At 31.0% G+C, this 19,646-nt stretch overlaps 1 protein-coding gene across 2 annotated transcripts; it reads right to left on the bottom strand.

Annotated features, from left to right (window-relative positions):
- Window positions 1-4,516: 4,516 nt before the first annotated feature.
- LOC139523293 (twisted gastrulation protein homolog 1-B-like) lies at window positions 4,517-19,625 on the bottom strand. 2 transcript variants are annotated; one of them, XM_071317160.1, is made up of 4 exons: window positions 19,513-19,625; window positions 17,219-17,444; window positions 15,658-15,858; window positions 4,517-8,925 (listed from the first exon to the last, which is right to left on the bottom strand). In XM_071317160.1, the coding sequence occupies exons 2-4, from the start codon at window positions 17,427-17,429 to the stop codon at window positions 8,495-8,497; spliced, it is 843 nt and encodes a 280-aa protein (XP_071173261.1). In that variant the 5' UTR covers window positions 17,430-17,444; window positions 19,513-19,625; the 3' UTR covers window positions 4,517-8,494. The 2 variants fall into 2 exon arrangements, with proteins under 2 accessions (XP_071173261.1, XP_071173262.1); XM_071317161.1 differs by having other exon boundaries at window positions 19,533-19,622.
- Window positions 19,626-19,646: the final 21 nt, after the last annotated feature.

Below are 19,646 nucleotides of genomic sequence, written 5' to 3'. Positions count from 1 at the left end.
TCGTAAACAATAAAACAGATGGTTTATCCTCATTGTTTTCAACACTTTAAATAACCAAGTTGATAATGTAATGTGATTGACACCTTGTAAGTGGTCATCCACAACTCATAACTGCAGCAAGATGGCAGATAATCAACATGAGAGAAGCAGGTATATTGCTCTAACAATTGCACGTATTATTGGTCATCACCATTCCATTTTAAGTCGTTTTGAGAATAAAAATCAGGCAACAAACGATGTTAAAGACCTTCCGAGATCAAGAAGACCCCCTATAACATCTGCTAGGGAAAATCAAGCATAATGAAGGTTGGTCAGAAGGGAAACCATTGCAAACAATACAATCCTAAAAAGAGAGTGATGACCATACATGAGCCTTTAAACAAGAACTGTTCGAGATCGGCTCATCGCTACTGGTTATCGTGTGATAAGACCAGTTCGGGGACCTTTATCTACGAACAGACACAGATTTGTCCGTATCCAATATAATGCAGAGCTCGCTAAAGTTGGAAACTAGCATCGTGGAAGAAGATCCATTGTTCAAATGGAATTCGGTTTATCATCCTTGGCCCGATCGTAGCCCGAATTTGAACCATATCGAGCATATAGCGGACACTTTTGTGCGTGAAGTGCACGAAAGGACACCCCAGTTCAAACACGTCATGAAATAAACAATACCCTTCGTCAGGAATGGTTGCTGCTACCTTAGCAACAAATTAGTCGACTTATGGCAGGAATCAGAAGACGTTAAGATTCGGTTATCCGTTTGAATGGAGGCTGTGCACAAAGTGCTTATTCTTTAGCGTATAACGATCAACCATGATGTGAACAATCATCTGAAGATTAATTTTAAAATGTCTGACATTGTAAAGTTCGACTACAGTAAAAGTTGTAAAATGCATTTTTTTTGTACAAAATAAATCACTTCATTTTGTTATAAAATTTTTTGTTAGATAAAACATTTTGTTTTCCTACATTTTTTGTTCGTTTTAATGCCAATGTTATCATTAACTACTTTTCAATATTATTTTACAAATATTTTATCATATTCCATCCAAAAAAAGAGGCTGATTTTTCAAATTTTAAAAAATCAACAAGTTGCAATACCTTTTTCCATGTGTATAGAAGGCCTGAGTTCACATTGCTGGCGTATATTCTGATATCTTCGTTTCAAACTAATAGACCTTATTTTCCACATGGGCTGTAATTGGTAGAATGCATATCTAGCTTTGCTAATTCTGGATCTTATATCTTTCGCTGTTCCATTTGAGTAACTTAGCATGCTTTCAAGATATGCAAAGTCCTCAACCTCTTCTATAATGTTATTTTCTAAGTACACTGGTTGTTATTGTGTGACTGTTGATATTCATGAAGTTGGTCTTCTTCTCGTTTATAGTCCGGTCTATGCTTTGCGCTGTTTCATTCTGTCTGTTGGTTTTGTTCATCAAGTTGATCCTGGTGCAAGAATAAGACAGATATCATCAGCAAAGTGTAGATCTTCTAGAAAGGAATTCATGGTTCATAATTAAACTCCTCATAGATACCAGGATTGAAATTTCGTATATACGCCAGACTCATCATTGACGCTCGAATAAAACAATGTTGAAAAGGCCAAATAAAGTACGACGTTGAAGGGCATTGAGGACCAAAAGTTCCTAAAATTTTAGCCAAATACAGCTACGGTAATCTATTCCTGAGGTAGAAAAGCCTTAGTATTTCAAAAATTCAAAATTTTGTTAACAGTTACTTTATCATTATGAACATATCAATGATAACCCATGTCAAAACAGAAGTGCTGACTACTGGGCTTGTGATAACCTCGGGGAAATAAATCTCCACCAGCAGTGGCATCGATCCGGAGGTTGGAAATAAACCCCTCATAGTTACCAGGATTGAAATTTCGTATATACGCCAGACGCGCATCGGATGCCTGTGACTTCATTTCCCAATGTTGTTCTCAAACACCTATCCATCTATTACTGGGATGAATAAGATCGGAGATATAATACACCCTTCTCATACTCTAGATGTTACTTGGAATCATTCTGACTGCTGACCGTTTATGTAATACACAGCATTCATAGATTATGTAAAGAGCTTGTATTAAGGTGATTATTTTTAATGGTAAACCATATGCGCTAAGGATGGCCCATCAGCAACTACTTTTAATGCTGTCAAAGTCGATGAAATTAAGGACTAGTTTGTTATGCCACTCTATACTTTGCTCTATTTTATTTTTGATGGTAAAAAATATGGTCTTTACATCCTCTACCTGATCTAATATCTAATAATCTTGTGATTTTATAAAACAGTGCTAAGTTCCACTGCTTCGTTGGAAAGTGACTCTAGGTATATTATTGCCTTATCCACTTCAAAATGGCTTTACGTTTTAATTCTTTTTTTCGACTAAATATTCTTTTCTTAGAGGAGTTTGGATTCGTTCTGATTTTGTGCTATTATATTTGGTTGTTATATCTTTTCTCTGCTGAATTCTTATCCAGGTGTTATCACTTCTTTCACGTTTTATGAGTCCTAGAGTGTTTCTTGGTGTTTCTTTGAACACAGTTTAGATCTTACCACAGCCTTGTTCTCCATTTTCGATTATAGATATAGTGCAAGGTTCATGCTTGCCAATTACTCTATCTTAGTTGTATTTTCCTACTTTATCATTCATGTCTCTTAAGTCAATAAGGATGTCATGGCTTGGTCTATTGCAAGTCATATTTTGCAGATTCTCATAAAAGGTTCTTTTTGTTTCATCATCTGCATAATTTTTTGGTGCACAGCATTCAATCATCTGTTCATATTTGGAATGGAAAGTTGCAACAAATATTCTCTCATCTACTGGTTATCATTATATGAGCGCACGTGCACCTTTAGCATTTTTGTTCATGATGACAGCAATCCGAGCTGATGTTTATTAACTTTTCTACCTGAATATATGATCGTTTCAACTGTAGATGTAGTAAAAGTTCCACAGTGACTCCACCTACATTCAATTACTCAAATAATATCAATATTGTACGATTGAATATCTTGAACTACATGGGCAGTCTTCCCACATTCATACATTTTAAATCAACCCCTATTTGTCTCTTTTATAAGAAAACGACAGTTTAACCAATGCTTACCATTCATAAAGGATCATAACTCATGCAGTAAAATTGAACCACCCAATTTTAACTAGATATGTTTTTGTGGTAATAAGCATTAAGTGTAAGTTTTGTAACAGGTTGAGGCAAACGGAAATGAGAGAACGGAAACGGCTGATTAATTAATTTTCGCCATTTATAAAGGGGCATAATTCATAATCGTAAAAGTGACGCCACCCAATTTCTAACTTGGTTTGCTCCATTCTAAATCTCATACTTATTAGGATTTATAAAACTTATCTTATTTTGAATCGTTTAACTCTTATCAATTGAAAATACACTACATAAATGTATTGCACCTGAAGCACTTTTCTGGTTTTACTTTTACCAGGAACACTCAAACATGGGCAATTGGGGATCACATGGCAGAAATGTCTTCTTCCAATGAAGTGTTAGTGCAGCATAGAATAATTGTCCGACATGTCTCAGACCACTGGAGTTTGCCTATGAGGCAAGGATCACACGCCAGACATTTTCCTTACAACTAATCCATATACCAAATATTAATTAAATGAGATTTCTAGGTCTTATTAATCAAAGGGGATATGGCCGGTCTACTGTCAGAAAACTATACTCAGCGCTCTGAATACAAAATTTGTGCTTGACACACTAAATCATGTATTTTAATTGCTTATTTCCGAGTACAAAAAAAGTAAAATCACAAAAATACTGAACTTAGAGGAAGATCAATTGGGAAAGTCCATAATCACATGGCAAAATCAAATAACAAAACGCATCAAAAACGAATGGACAAGAACTGTCATATTCCTGACTTGGTACAGGCATTTTCAAATGTAGAAAATGGTGGATTAAACCTGGTTCTATAGCGCTAACCCTCTCACTTTAATGACAGTCTCATCAATTTCCGATATTTTTTCTACAATAATCCTGTAGAAATCTTAATGTCAGTAAGCCATGGTGTTAACCCAATGACAAGAATGCATTATATTATCTTTTCAATGTTTGATTCTTTTATCCACAGTTTTTGAACAATGAAAACTTGTTTCACATGATAAGCAGACAGGAAAACTGGTACACCTAGTTAATTGAGATTGGAGTTAAATAAAGTTGCTATGTGTAGTGTTCGAACTCATAACATCAGTGACGACAGAATAGTGATACAATATATGATTAATTACCAGAACTAAGATAAATCTGCCACCAAAGCCCTCCAAATAATCTGTTCTATTGATGTGAATGTACTAAAGACAAAAACATGGCATAGCTGCTGTCATTAATTACCAAATAAACTGTTATTTATTATAATGGCTTGAAGATGGCAATAATACTGCGGCGAACAATATCAAACTGAAGACATTTTTTCATCCTCCACTGTCCTCTGACATAGTGAAATGATATTAAAATAATTAACTTCTAATTTTTTTATTTATTCAAATACACAACGGAAATTACATATTGTAATTATAAACAAACATTTTTATCAAAACACTTACAGCTGATTTGTAAATATTCTAAATGCAAATACATATAATATGGATCAGTTAATAATTAAGTCACGTTTTCTACATTTTTTTATTTAGGTTGTTTGTTCCCTTTATTTTGAAACACATACGGTGTGAGAAGAATTGTTGTTATACAAAATTCAGGCATAATTGTATTTTTTCTGAACAAAAAAAGAATGCATTAAAACTTGGTAATGGTTGGGTTTCTTATAAATCTTTGAAGACTATGAAAATTTCTAGGACTGAAATGTTTATCTTTGAAGTTTTTTCTAAACAATGCTGTATTATAATGATAAATATATGGTAAAGGGTACTTTTCATTTTATCCATCAATGCCCTAAATTTTAAATGACCAAGCACTTAACTTCTTAATGCTAATTTCAATGAAAAAAGGTAACGAACACATGTCAAATTATGTCGAAAGTACCTTCCCTTTTCCCTCCATTACATTTCTGTGTAGATGTACCAACATGAAATGATGGGGGTTGGAAGGAATTTCAGTTAAATCTTAATGGATTTTTTTGGTTTTTTTTGAAAAGTTTATACTACACAATAAGGTGAAAGAATTCAATTTAAATCCATATATGTTGGGATAGCATGAACAATGCAATCTGACTACCCCACACCCCTCACACCCTTTTACCTTTATTTGTAACCCTCCAAAACCCAAACAACAGTATCTGCATGATAGACCAAAACATCATCTGACAACAATAACTTTCACAAACTCTAAGATAAAATTGTATAAAAATGTACTTTAAGTAAAATACCAAAATTGAATATAAAAATACACATCAATTAAGGCACAATTTATCTTTAACAATGCTGCAAAAATTTATATATATATAACAAATTTAACTTTATGCCTTTTTTCTTAATTGGAAGACTTTAAAATTACAAATATTAAAAACGAAGATATGTGTGAAGTTCTAGCCAAGGTGTTAAGTACATTTAAATAATCATATGTAAAGTATGTTTTAAAATAAAACGCAGGTGGGCACAATAAAATAAATGTAATAATGTTCATTTAACCACAAAAGTCATAAAAATATTCATATATTTGTAAAAACATCACAATTACATAACATTGTATTTTCATTATCAAAAGAAATAGAAATACAACTGACATTACTTGAGGCATGTTTATATCATTCAACATGCTATATAGATAATAATAAAGTACAAGGGACTCGAAAAAATGACCAAGAAATTCATAATTCTTTATTCTGGAACAGATGTCTATTGGAGGACAATGTCTGAGATACAATGCAATGAAAAAGAGCATCTTATAAAAAGATATAGGTTTAGTGTGTGAAGATGTGCATACAAAAACATAACAAAAAATGATGGATTTTTTTCAGACAAAATACCCCGCTGGTTCCCAATCCTGAAGATAATACAATTACTCAGAAGCACCACTCAAAAGATGAATTTGTTATATTTTCAGAAGATTTTAATGATTTAGAACACATTAAAGAGGTAATGTTACTCATAAAATATTTAAATAAAGCTTAAAAACTATCAGACCAAATAAACATGTAACACAACCAAATGATAAAACAAAACAAACAAAATACATTGGCTGGGTATCATGTGTATACAGTAAAATAAGACTTACATAGAATTAAATAAAATTAATATGAAAACAAAGCAGTGCAATAAAACTACTTCAGATCTATATAAGATATTCAACTAACAACTGTGCTATTCCTTCAATTATCATAATTAACTTTTAAAAAGATATTAACAAACAATTTTTCAAAGAAATCTATAAAAAAAACTAATTTAAGATAACATAACAAATTCTTAACAGAACAAATAGGTTGTAATTTAAGTAAAAAAACAACAACTGTAGAATGAAAAAGAAATAACCAGCTGAAACACTGAATGCATAAAACTTTCAAATTATAAATACATGAAAGAAAAATTTAAACAAAACAATAAATCAATTTCATGTAGTTTAAACATTTCTTTTTAAACAGATAACAGCTGTATGTTATTATCATTTACTTTTTTAAACAAAACAAATCTGTATTCAAATTTGTTGGTACCTTTAAGGGTCATTAGCTATTGAATGCATATTCACTGATTTAACCCAAATTCTCATACTAAAACTTATATATATAAAAATTACAAAAAGTCCAAAAGAAACAACTCATAATCATCATAAAGTTTTTTAAAAGGAATCAGCACTTTAAGCACATTTTAGACAAGGCACCACCTAATTAACCAACAAAATTGCTATTGCTATATCTTCATTGTTTTACTTTTCTTTTAACGAATTTACACGCTGACCACTGGAGCAACCCATCTCCACTAAAAGTAATATTAAAGTTTGCTTCAATATGAAGGCAAATACGGTTGAATTATTGACTTGCAAGCCAATTATAAATCAGCTATATTGGTTTTTTTTAACTTATTTTGACAAAATGGAATCAAATTGACTGATTATAGCAAAATATCATTGATTTTTCTGCTTTTATAAATGTTTGAAAAAGATAAATATATTTTGAAGTATATAATATTTTTCCTCATTCCTAGCTTTTGTCTTTTTAAGTAAAATTGCTAAGGTAATATTCACCTCACCTACCTTAATGATGTAAGATATGTAAAAAAAAAAAGAACTACTAGACAGCATCCACACAACAAGAAGAAACTGCACCATGTATGCACATATATAGTCATATGTATTATCAATCACTTCCATTTAACAATTATATCATGCACACATGATAAAAGAAGATTCTTCCTACTTGACAGAATTCCAATGCTGAAATGTGTTATTACAACTAAATACTTATTACTGTTTTCATTTTATAAAACATTATCAAAAACAACATATTTGAGAAATTAAACAGATATCCAATTTTCTTTTGTTTCATTCCAATCACTGAAACATTCACAAAAGATAATGATAATAGTTTGTTCTGTATAATATGAACTCGCTTATACATTTATCCTATGTGGACTACTACAGCCAGAGACAATTGCAGACACTTGTACCAGAAAAAGTACCTCATGTCTTGAAGAGCCTTCTTCTGACACCCCTCCCCAAATACAATTTTCACCATATACTTAATACTAAAATATCTTGACCATACCATCCTTACAAACTTGTATGTAAGAGCTGATACAATAACTTTGTCTAAAACAAGCCTAAATTGATGTAACAAATGTACTAGTCCATTCCTATACATTGTACCTATACCTCCAAAAATAGGGGGTTTAACACAGATTAACAGACAGCCTATGAAACAAACCTATTTAGGATAATTGATTTCAAAGTTTGAATAAACCCTTTCCCTTAAAGTGTTAAAAATCAAACTGATTCTATAATTTTTGCTTGTTTTGTTTCAGACATTCATTTATTCAACACAAAAACATATTAAAAATTCAAATTTAATAATTAGTCATAGCTGTCAGATTTTTTTGTACTATTGGGTTATATATGTTGAAATTATCCCTTACATCATTTCTAATGAAGTTAAGTTTTTGTTAAACTATTTCTGAATCACTGCAGAACTTAACATACCTAACAACCTTTTGGCTGCCTTTCATTTCAAATTCAATGCTGTACTAAAATTTACAAGTGCAACTACTTCAGTCTGAAATGTGGCAAATTACAAGAAGTATATTTAAAGATATTTCTTGTTAGAAGTTGCCAACTTTATGCAGCTTCAATATCAGGAAAGTATTTGACAAAATGTTAATTTTAACATTAACTAACTGGGTCAAGAATACATCAAATCACGTAACGAAAAAGTGTATCATTAAATAGTGGATTTGGATTAATATTAAATATACACTTAAAATACTGAATGTTGAAACCTAGTTTAACATTTTTCAGATCTTATAAGTTTGATATCAAAAACATCTATTTCTTTATACACGCTTGATATCAAATTCATCTATTTCGTCTTCGATAATTTCTTCCTCATTGTGATCTTCATGTTTTCTTTCAAATTGTTTTATTACTGCTTCTTTGTCAACAAGTTCTTCTATTATCTTTTCTTCCTCAAAAACCTCTTTCACATCCTCCTCCTCCTCTTCTCCTTCATCGCCATCATCCCCGTCCTCATCTGGACAGAGGCGACATTTTGGTTTGTTGAGGCCATAATTAATACATGCCGAACTAATGCATTGACAACATCCATGTTCATGGAACCATCTGTAACGGGATGCTCCCATAGATTGGCAAGACAGTTTACACCGTTTTAATGACAGACAGTCAGACATGAAAGCTACAGTACAATTGTCGTCTTTTTTGCCTTGTTGAATGATACTTTTTCTGTTATGGTCCTTTTCTGCAGCACCTACAATAAGAATAGAGAACCAATGTAAAATAGCAATGAACTTTTGGATCTTGTTTACATACAGTACACAACCAATAATTTTTTTCAAGTTGTGAACATTACTTTGTTAAAACGTGCAAAAAACATTATAAATTATAAACAAATAGTTTAGACAAACAAGAAACAAATAATCCAAGGATGCGCTTAAAATTAACTAAGATTTCATTTTTACAAAGTTTGGTTTTCTCATTGTTGGCGGCTGTATACATGTGTATAACTGTTTATAATTGCTAACATTTACTTCATTTAAACCTTTGTGGATAGTTATGTCATTGGCAATCATACTTGAATATAAGTTAAGATCAGTATTTAATGATACATATCTTTAATTGTAAATATCCAAAGTTTAAAAAAAAAATATGACAACATTCGCATAGAATTCCATGTCGTTCCCTGTTAGTGTAAAACTGTAATGTTAAATGCCAAATAGTACAATCTACACTCAATTTATCATTTAAATACAAGTTTGATATCAAGTATTACAAGCATAATTATATTTAGTAATGGGTTTAAATTTCGTAATGATTTTACTGATGAACATGAGGAATTTCAGTTATCATATACACAAATAAATTTGTATTCTATGATGTTTGGACATCTTTAATAGGTTTATATATAAATAAATAAATGTATATAAATCATGTTAATGACATATTATTTTGTAACATATTAATCCAGACTTTTCTTCCTGTTAATACATTGTGTCTGCCTTATAATTTGTTTTGATTTGTCATCATTAGGATGTGTCCAGATATCAAAAGGATTGGTCCAGATAAAACTTATCAACCCAGTCATAAAAAACAAAATACCTGTACAATATATTACCACAAAAATCTGTGGTTAAGTAGACATATCTATGTCAATCATTTCAAACAAACCATTTCTTTTTTATCCCTACACAAATCAGTTAAAATAACAAACCGGTTAAAAACCAATTTCACCCCACAGTACCCCACCTTGTTTAGCAATCAACATTTTGACTGATGTTTATTACAGAAACAAATTAAAGGTATTTATAGGTGAGCACCTGGTAACTTTGAAATTTACTAATTTCTATAACCCAGGTGCAGAAGTCTACCTCAGGGGGGTCTGTTAGGGGATGGAAACCCAAAAATGTTAAGAATTTAAACAATAAATGTGTGTCCCAGACAGGAACATTTGCACAAACTAATTTATTTAGATCAATGATTACCTTGTAAAGTGATTGATAACAATTGATCAGTTTGAGTAATACTTAATGTATGTGGGTGGTAATTAGACATGTTTTGGTGTTGCATACATTTTTGTACTGTTAATTCATATTTTTTATTTATATTGGAAATTTTTAAAGCATATTCAAAGTGCTCCTAAAGAAATAGCTTAATGTACTAATGATTACATTCTAAATATGGTAAAATATCAAAGTTAAATAAGAAATAATAATAGCAGTTTTGCAATTTATTTTTATCTTTTAATGTAAAAGAAAAAGATGTGAACATGGAAATTGAAACCTGATTTCTTTGGTTACCCCAAAACCAGGAAAAATTATTTTGACAATAAATCCAATAAAATATCATTGATCTTCAAATGGTTCTCATTTCTAATTGGCCTTTTATTTTCATTATACTTTATGTTCATATGCCAGATTTAGTTGGTTCTATCATCTCATATAATCAATCACTGGAAAAGACAATTATTTAAATACATGAAACAAACAAAATTCAATTTTATAGTATACAAAGAAAAGATCTTTAATTTTGAAAAAAAAATATGTACAATGTATATATTAAAGGACAATAATAACAGTAAATGCTTCAGTATCTGTTGACTATGTTCTCGATATAAAAAGATCACCCTCTCATCTACGGTATATGTTAAGCATACAATTCTTGGTAAATTTTTCTGGTTTTTTTTGCACTGTCAATTTACAATATGTATTTAATCAATCACTTTATATATATCAAAACATCATTTATTTCTATTTACTTTAACTAAAGTTATAGTGAGAAAACCTAGAAAATGCTTATTTGGGCCCTTTTTGGCCCCTAATTCCTAAACTGTTGGGACCAAAACTTCCAAAATCAATCCCAACCTTCCTTTTATGGTCATAAACCTTACAGTGTTTAAATTTCATACATTTCTATTTGCTTAAACTAAAGTAATAGTGCGAAAACCAAAAGTCTTCAGACGACGACGCAGGCCACAACGCCAACATGATATGTGTACCAATATACGACCAAAAAAATTTCAATTGTAAGTTTATTTTCAAGCTATCTCCCATTTCAAATTAACCACTGTAATTATTCTCTTTTTCTAACTTTTTCCAAACTTCAACAATTTTTAGACACAGCCAAAGCCAACAGAAACAGAATTCCAAAATCAAACTTCACAACTTCATTGAGGCAAAACATATCATTTTTTTTTTGATAGACTATGCAATAACATGACAACTATGAATGTTTATAATTGGTACTTGTCTACATCATGGACATAAAAAAAATAAACACTAAAATGTGTTATACCCAACAAAACAAGCATTCTGAGAGTATTGCAGGGCAATACATCATGTACATAGTCCCTTACTGGGTAAAAATTACATTATACTGCAACAAAATGCTAACTTGTTTTATAACTATTCATGGTGTAAACAAAAAGTAAATATCAAGTCATCATATTTAAGCATGACTAAAAACAGTGTGAATTACTGATTATATGAGTGAATTTTTCAAGTCCAAGGACCATAATAACATGCAGAAAATTATCATACCAAAACAAAAATTTGAACTTGATCTAGATCTGAAACTAATATGCCAATTGTCAATCAATATCTTCAAGCATGATGAAAAAAGTGTGGAAAACACTCTTGACATTGGATATAATTAATAGTTCTCTAAAATCCCCTACCGACTACTAACAATCAAAGTTTATTATAAGGTATAAACTAGTTTTTTGCTTATTGTTGAAAGCATTAACCATGACCTAATTATCTAAATAAGAGACTTATTTCTAAAAAAAAAAACAAGCCCCTGCAATGGACCCACAGACCAAAATACTTATGCCCATAAATGTGGCATAAAAAGCTTGAGGTGATTGTTTGAAAATTATCAGCAGTGTTCTCCCCCCAAAAAATAATATACTTTGTCACATCCTTCAGGCATACAGAGAATTTTGAAATACCATATTGTTTCTATAAATGATATCATAGTATCACACCCATAACGCATATCCTATTTGAAAATTATTTCAGATAGCATGCTGCATCACATTCAAGAAAAACACAAATATAGCATCAAATATATATATATAACATTATGGTACTATAAAGCAAAATAATAATGCATACAAATATGACCAGCAAATTATCTTGTTTTGAATAAGTCACAAAACAATTCAAGATACAAATGTACAAAGACAAGAAATGGACAGAGCCAAGGTCAATAATAAAATCCAACATTCCCTTGTATTTCTCAACATCAGTGCCATATGAAAGCCCACTTTAAATTTTGTTCGTCACAAGAAAAAATTGTCATTTATGCAAGCCTTTATGACGTCATTCACCAGATAGTGGGGATTGCCTGTATCCCTGTACTATGAACGTTCATCAAGCGTCTTAGTGATCGTCATTGTGCGGGATAAACTAGAAAAAATGTTTGTTCTGTAGGTACATAATCACAATTCCCTGATGACAGCAGTGCTGATGGTCAATTACGAGAATACAATTTGCTGAATAATTCCTGTATAGTATCATATTTTTCCAACTAGTCGCTCAGCATGGGAACAGTAGTGACGCACGAATGCATGATGTTCACTAAAACCAAGGTTTTTTTTATGGAAATGCATCGTACTTGAAAGTTGTCTATTACTTCTACAATGTTCTATCTTTGTCATTTGAACAATGATACAACATCTCCATTTTTTTTATTAACAGAAGTACTGCAAACAGCTAGAACAAACATGATATTTTAGGATAATCATTTTAGTCCCAACCAAGTCAAATGCAATATTGTACTGAGGAATCATAATAAGTGAAAAAATACTGATAATAAGAGCAAATTTTAGGGATAGTACAATATTATGTACCTGGTGTGTTGCAGGATGTTTACTGCATTTTTTTGTCCTAATAACACATTTTGTAATAATGTAGAACAAGTCTACTTTATCTTTATCAGAATTGTTTCTTGCAAAAACATAAAAAAAACTTGAAAGAATTACTTTACATTTGACACCTGTTATCATGATAACCTATAATTGTATTTTTTCTTTTCAGTAATTTAGGAATATATAGTTAGAAATTTGTATAATATTCCTACAGAAAAGTTTTATTTTCTCATTAATTGCACTTTAACAAATGTCGGAACAAGAAATATGTCAAATTAACCAATGAACATGATGAACATGTCCCTTTTATTGTTAGTTTAAATGTGTTCCACATTAACCAATGAACATGTAACTTTTTATTGTTATTTTAAATGAACATTTGACATTCCCATTATTATTTTTAGTTTTATAACATATTTATTAATCAATTATATTCTTGTACATCATTTTTCAACATGTTCAATTCTTTTCCTGGTTCCCCATTAAACCGCAAATCTAACATTTATGGTTTTTATATCTTTTTGTATAAAATATACATTATACCTTCATAAAAAGTGACAGATCCAATATATAAACATTTATTTTCAGCTTAATATAATTCTACTAAGTATTTTGTCATTTTTCTGTTCTCATTTTAAAGGGACATTTTGGTATGATTTTAAAAGAAAAAAAAAATAAGGATGAATTTCAGGTTTCAAGCTTTCATAAAAGTGGAAATACTTAAAATAATTTTTTACTTTTACATGTTGCAGACAGTTATGTCAACTTTTGCAAACATAACCATCACCAATGAATAATTGGCTTGCAAGTCAATAATTCACCCTTTTTGAATCAGTATTTATGAAACCTTTGATTTTACCTTAGTTTGAGAAGGTGTGCTCTAAATTTCAGCTGGAAGAGTGAAAGTAGGAAAGACAGCAACAGGTCGACGGATTTTGATTATTGATTTGACCAACAAAAAAAATCTACTAGACAGCTGGCTTTAAAAAAATTGATTTATATTGCATTTATATGATTTTATATATGAATTTACATCAAACAGAATTAAGAAATTTTACCTTCTTATAAACTATTGCATTTATGCTTATTTGTCAAAATCGTTTATAATTTGTCCAATTTTATGAATTTATATCATTCTGTTTATTTAAGAAAATATCATTTAAATAATATGTATAAATCGCATATGAATTAGTATTTGTAATCATGGTAATTGACCCCCCCCCCCCCCCCCCCCCCTGTTCTTTACTGAAAGCTCTGCAGACTAAAAATTAGATATAAATTGATACTTTGTACTTTCATGTACAAAATGTGATTCACATTTCCAAATCTTTCTTTACATAGTACATATAATTGTACCAGTATTTTTTTTTCTAAAGTCTTATATCAGGTCTATTACACTGATCAGGACAATAAAAAGTTGAAAATAAAGTTCCCCCTATTGACACCTCAATAAAAAATACAACTATTTCATTCATAACAGAGTACAATACTACAAAGTCTAATTGCTTTGAAGTAGTGAATTATGTCTCTTACCTGAGTGACATATCACTGACACCTGTGTAAACTTATCTGATCTTATTTAACCTTTTTGACCTCCACCTGGCTTTAGGTTCCACAAAAGTTGTTAAAGCAGTAAATTCAAAAGTGACTATATAAAAGACCTCTCTTATCACAAAATTTGATCAAAGTGTACCAGGGTATATTACAAAAGATAATAATGTACCAAAGTACAATATGTGATTTGTTTAATACTGACAATTAGTGCTATAAACATGATTAAATAAGGTGTGGTTAATATTTGAGATATTACACATGCATAGGCAAACCAGCACAGCTAGTACTGATTGTCTTGTACCTTTATTGTAAAAAAAAATATTCAAATAAAGCATGGTTAGAAGGTGTTTTTTGTACTGAGGAACATGATTTCTGCATAACTGACAATGCAAATGTTTGCAAAACCTTCCTGGTCAAACCAAAGCCTCTTTCACTCATATATTTAACATAATTAGCTAAGGAGGAATCCTGAGATTTTGTTAAATAAGGTTTTTGTCCACCTTTTTTTCAATTATACTCTTTCCAAGTATATAATCTGACAAAGTTTTTCTTGGTATTTTGTATAGTTTGGAAGCCTTAGATTTCGAAATTAACCCTATCTTTACTTTGTTGATTGCTGTGGCAATTAGCTATTGTTTATATTTAGCCATCTACAAAATTGTTATTCAAAGCAGATATTTAAAAATACAAATGGGAAAACATTCAAACTAAGGTTTATAAAAGTTTAACCAATGTGTTTCTGAAAAATAACATTCTATTTACAAACTTGATGAAAGTAAAGTACATGTACATGTATCCTGACTTTTCTTTTACCATTGTTACGAACAGGGGCTGAAGGATTTTTTAAAGGAATTCTGGATTGATCGTTTCATTCACAGGTTTGGGAATACCATTTAAATCATCAGGAATTTAGGAATTGATTATATAGTAACGTAGGAAAAGACGCATTATTTTCACAGGACATTTTTGTACTTTCTCTGGAATTCAGGATGGTACTGGTACCCTTTTCTACCCTCCCCCTTACAATTACAACATAATCTGTAAATCAGAATGAGATCTTACCAAAATTGACATCTAACATTCCATGACCAGGTTTAAAGTAAAGTGCATCATAATGTGCAGGATATGTATATGTGGTCCATCTCATTTCCTCGTCTTTCTCCTCGGTCAATACATCAAACAGCTCTGGTATGGGAGCTTTCAATTCTTCTATAGTACTTGTAAGGTGTAGACCCTCTTCTGGGTCAGGTGCTGGACACATTCCTGAAGTCAGAAATATTTTAGATGGTAGATACATGTACATGTGTATTAATTGGTTTTTTTTTTTCTCACCTACATGTACATGTATAATGACATTGTTTTTGTAAATTTTGTACAAGTTATCAGAAATCATTCAGGTTGTGATGCAAGTTATTTTTATAATTTTAAACAAAAAACTTCAACATTACACTTCAACATTACATAATGCATTTATTCTCTTTGCTGTAAAAGCTTCAAAGGTGGACAAAATGTTAGTTCAGATTTTTTCTATGTTTTTTTCTATAGTACACTGTTTTTGTTCCCTAAATTATCTTTTAATTTCCTTACATGTACAAAACTTTATACCTTTATATCAGTGTAAAGGTAGCATGTATACATGTACATGATAATGTGACAAGAAGTGAAATAAAAGACGGTGTTTGTTTTATCAAATTTTGGAGGTTAGCAAAATACTGGTAATTAGATGTACAAATGAACTTGACCTTCATTTAGCAATGTTTAGTCACATGAAACAACATATATCTAAATTTGAAAAGATAAGTCATAGCTATGTTTATAAAGGACACTCCTTGGCAATGGCCTGCTGTACATGTATATATACATCAACCAAATCAATAAACAATTTTTTGTTTTTTTTAATCTGGTCAAAAAGCCAGGACAAATAAATTTGAAATAATGATCATGATGATTTGACATATTTTTTTTTATTTTACTTTTTCTTTTAAATTTTAACTTGTCATGCTTGTTCACAACACACTGCTTGTACATCCTGTACATTGCATCAGTGGTTTTGTCTATTCCTTCTCAATTCATTAATGGTCATGTTGGACAAGTCCAGAAAATCAATTTCAACATGTACAAATGTAAGTCACATTTCTGATGTAAAAATGTACATTTGTAGATGTTTTTCAAAACCTTTTACTTCAAATGCTTTAATTTGTATCCTCAATTTAACAAACAATCAACACATGCACAAAAAATGTACATTGTGTACAATATTAACAAATTTGATATTACCAAAACAGGAGAGCTCAGAATTATGTTCACTATGTTCATAAAAGTAGAACTTATCAACAAATGAATACCATTCTGTATGCAGTTATTATAAAAGCAAAATTTACTAACATACAAATGTACAATGTACATGTACATGTACACGTATGAACACCATATGCATTATATGTACAATGTTTCAAAACATGATAAAAGCTGAATTCATCAACACATGTCAGAGGAGGCTGGAGCAATATCTCATTCTGTCATGTCTGTACTAACATGTACATGAATGTTTATAAAAGCTGAACTTATCACATACATGTATGAGCCGCATTATCTGTACAATGTCTATAAAAGCTAAACTTACCAACACATGAGCAGCATTCTGTGTACAACGTTGACAAGCACATGTTACAGTCCTTACAACAGGAACAGTTTCTAATGTCTGTCATGTCACAATCACATGACTTGATTAACATACATTTACTGACAATACTGACACACAACGCTTCATTACATCCTTCTGATATATCCAAACAACACCACAACACTAGAAGTCCAACGATATACAAACGCATGGTTGTTGTTGTATTCTGTAAAAGAAAACTATGTTTAATAATGTATACATGGTTCTTGTCAAAACGAATACAGACATGTACATCATACATTTGTACATGTTAACATGTACAAATGTGTGATGTACATGTTAGTCATGTTAGTCAACAAAAATATTGATCTATATATCACATAAATTCTTTAAATCGACTTCCTGTTTAGTTTCTCGTGTGGAAACAATGCCGGTGATCATAAATTCTAGTCAAAATGATGAGCTTGGGACTCAGGAAATACAATCAGGACGCATCTCAGGGACTCACAGGTTTCAAAATGATGCGTCCAGCTTGATTTCCATTCCTGCAGGTAGTGTACACATTTCATTTGTCTTCTTAACAAGAACCCTGCTAGGAAGGCTATATTATGATGTTTGCTTTGACGTCATACTGTGATGTAAGGCGTCAAAGAAAAAATATAATAGCTTTTCAAGACGTAATAATTATGCCCCTAAATTTTGTAAATGCATAAATGATGTTTGCCCAAACTTAATTTTTTGATGGAATGCAATGAACTCCAAAGGTTTATACATATAACAGGCTATTATTTAAACTTGGAATTATTTTTAATTATGGAATTTGCTAAATTTTCTGGGCTGGAAATTTTTAATAAATTCCATGTTTATTTGGTATAATAATGTTTTGAGTGGTTCATTACACTTTACATATAATGTATTTTGTATAGATAGTGTTGTGCGCGGCACAGTACATTCTATTGAAAATGTACTATCTTCTATGTAAAAGAAAGTGTTGTGTGCAGCACAGACCAATGCAGTACAGAATAATCATGGAATTTATTAGAAATTTCCAGCACAAGAAATTATGAAAATTCCATAATTAATAATAATTCCAAGTTTAAATAATAGCCTGTTATATATAGATTATTGGGTTTTCTACACATTGATACATGTATATATTACGATATCTATACATGCTACACTACAGCTCAGGTGGATTTTGCTTTGTCCACCGGCCCACCATGGGAGTGGGCACCCGGTGGGCAAAATTTCTACCTTGTCCACTCTGCCCACCCGTAGGAGTGGGCATGCAATTTCTTTTGTTTAATCTATAGACTTGCAAGTACAATCACTTGAAAAAAGCAGAATAACATTTGTAATCAATATTTTTATAAAAAAAAAGAGATTAATATACTAGAGTGGGCATGGGTGGGCTGCCCACGGTGGGCAGGTGGAAAAAGCAAAATCCACACGGGCTGTTGTGTACATGTATCGATACAAAGAAAACTCAATCATCTGTTTATCGTTCTATTACTGGTCTTTTTCCTTTCCCTAAGACAATTTACTTTTGACAAAAGCAAGCTTGATAACGCTCCTCTTACATTGTGAAGTCGATAATAACTTCTCCTCTCACATTGTGACGTCTTTGATAATGCCTGGTCTCTTTTTGAAGCCTTGATACGAGAATTACGGAGCTACGGAGCAACAGAGCAGGGTGATATAGGCGTATGGAAGGGCGATAAACATGCATATATTATTCCTGTGTGACAACTGGGGTGGGGGGTAGGAGGGGTCCTTATATCGAAATTCCATGCTTAAAAACACGAAATCCTGAGGTCCTCAGTTAAAATAAATTTAAATCCTAACATCACGAAAAATTGAAAAACAAATTCTTGGATCCCGAAATCCTGAGCTTAAACACACAATCCCAGAATCCTGATAAAGGTCCTATTCCCCTCACAATTTCAGGCATATTCAACTCATTTAATTTACACTTAAAATTCATTTTAGGTTACATGTATTTCATTATAGAATGTTAATTTCCAAACTATCTATAAACATGTTCATCAGTTCAAAAAACCAAACTTTTTTTATTAACTCAATCTAAATTTTTGTTTTTCACATACCCAAAAATAAACACATTTTCTTTTAATTATTTGTTCACAAAATTACAGTAAAAACATTCGAACAGAATATATTTCAGAAAAACAGAAAGAAGCAACTAAGCGAGCGGCTCAGCCGGGTTGAATGAAAACATATTTTGTCGATGATCAAAATTCACAGTTTATAATGTTTACGTTTATTATTAAACTTACCTTTTTTAATATAAACTCACATATTCACAGAGAAACAAGTAATGTTATTGTATGTCAAGCGAGAAAACCAAAGGCCAATAAGAAATCTCAGTGTTTATAGCGCTTAATCGCTTTCAACGGAGTGTTTGAATATA

The sequence above is a fragment of the Mytilus edulis genome, chromosome 5 (assembly GCF_963676685.1).
Source record: "Mytilus edulis chromosome 5, xbMytEdul2.2, whole genome shotgun sequence".
In the NCBI taxonomy this organism is placed as follows: domain Eukaryota; kingdom Metazoa; phylum Mollusca; class Bivalvia; order Mytilida; family Mytilidae; genus Mytilus; species Mytilus edulis.
The sequence above is the reverse complement of the archived record's forward strand: the minus strand, read 5'-3'. Positions and strand labels throughout refer to the sequence as shown.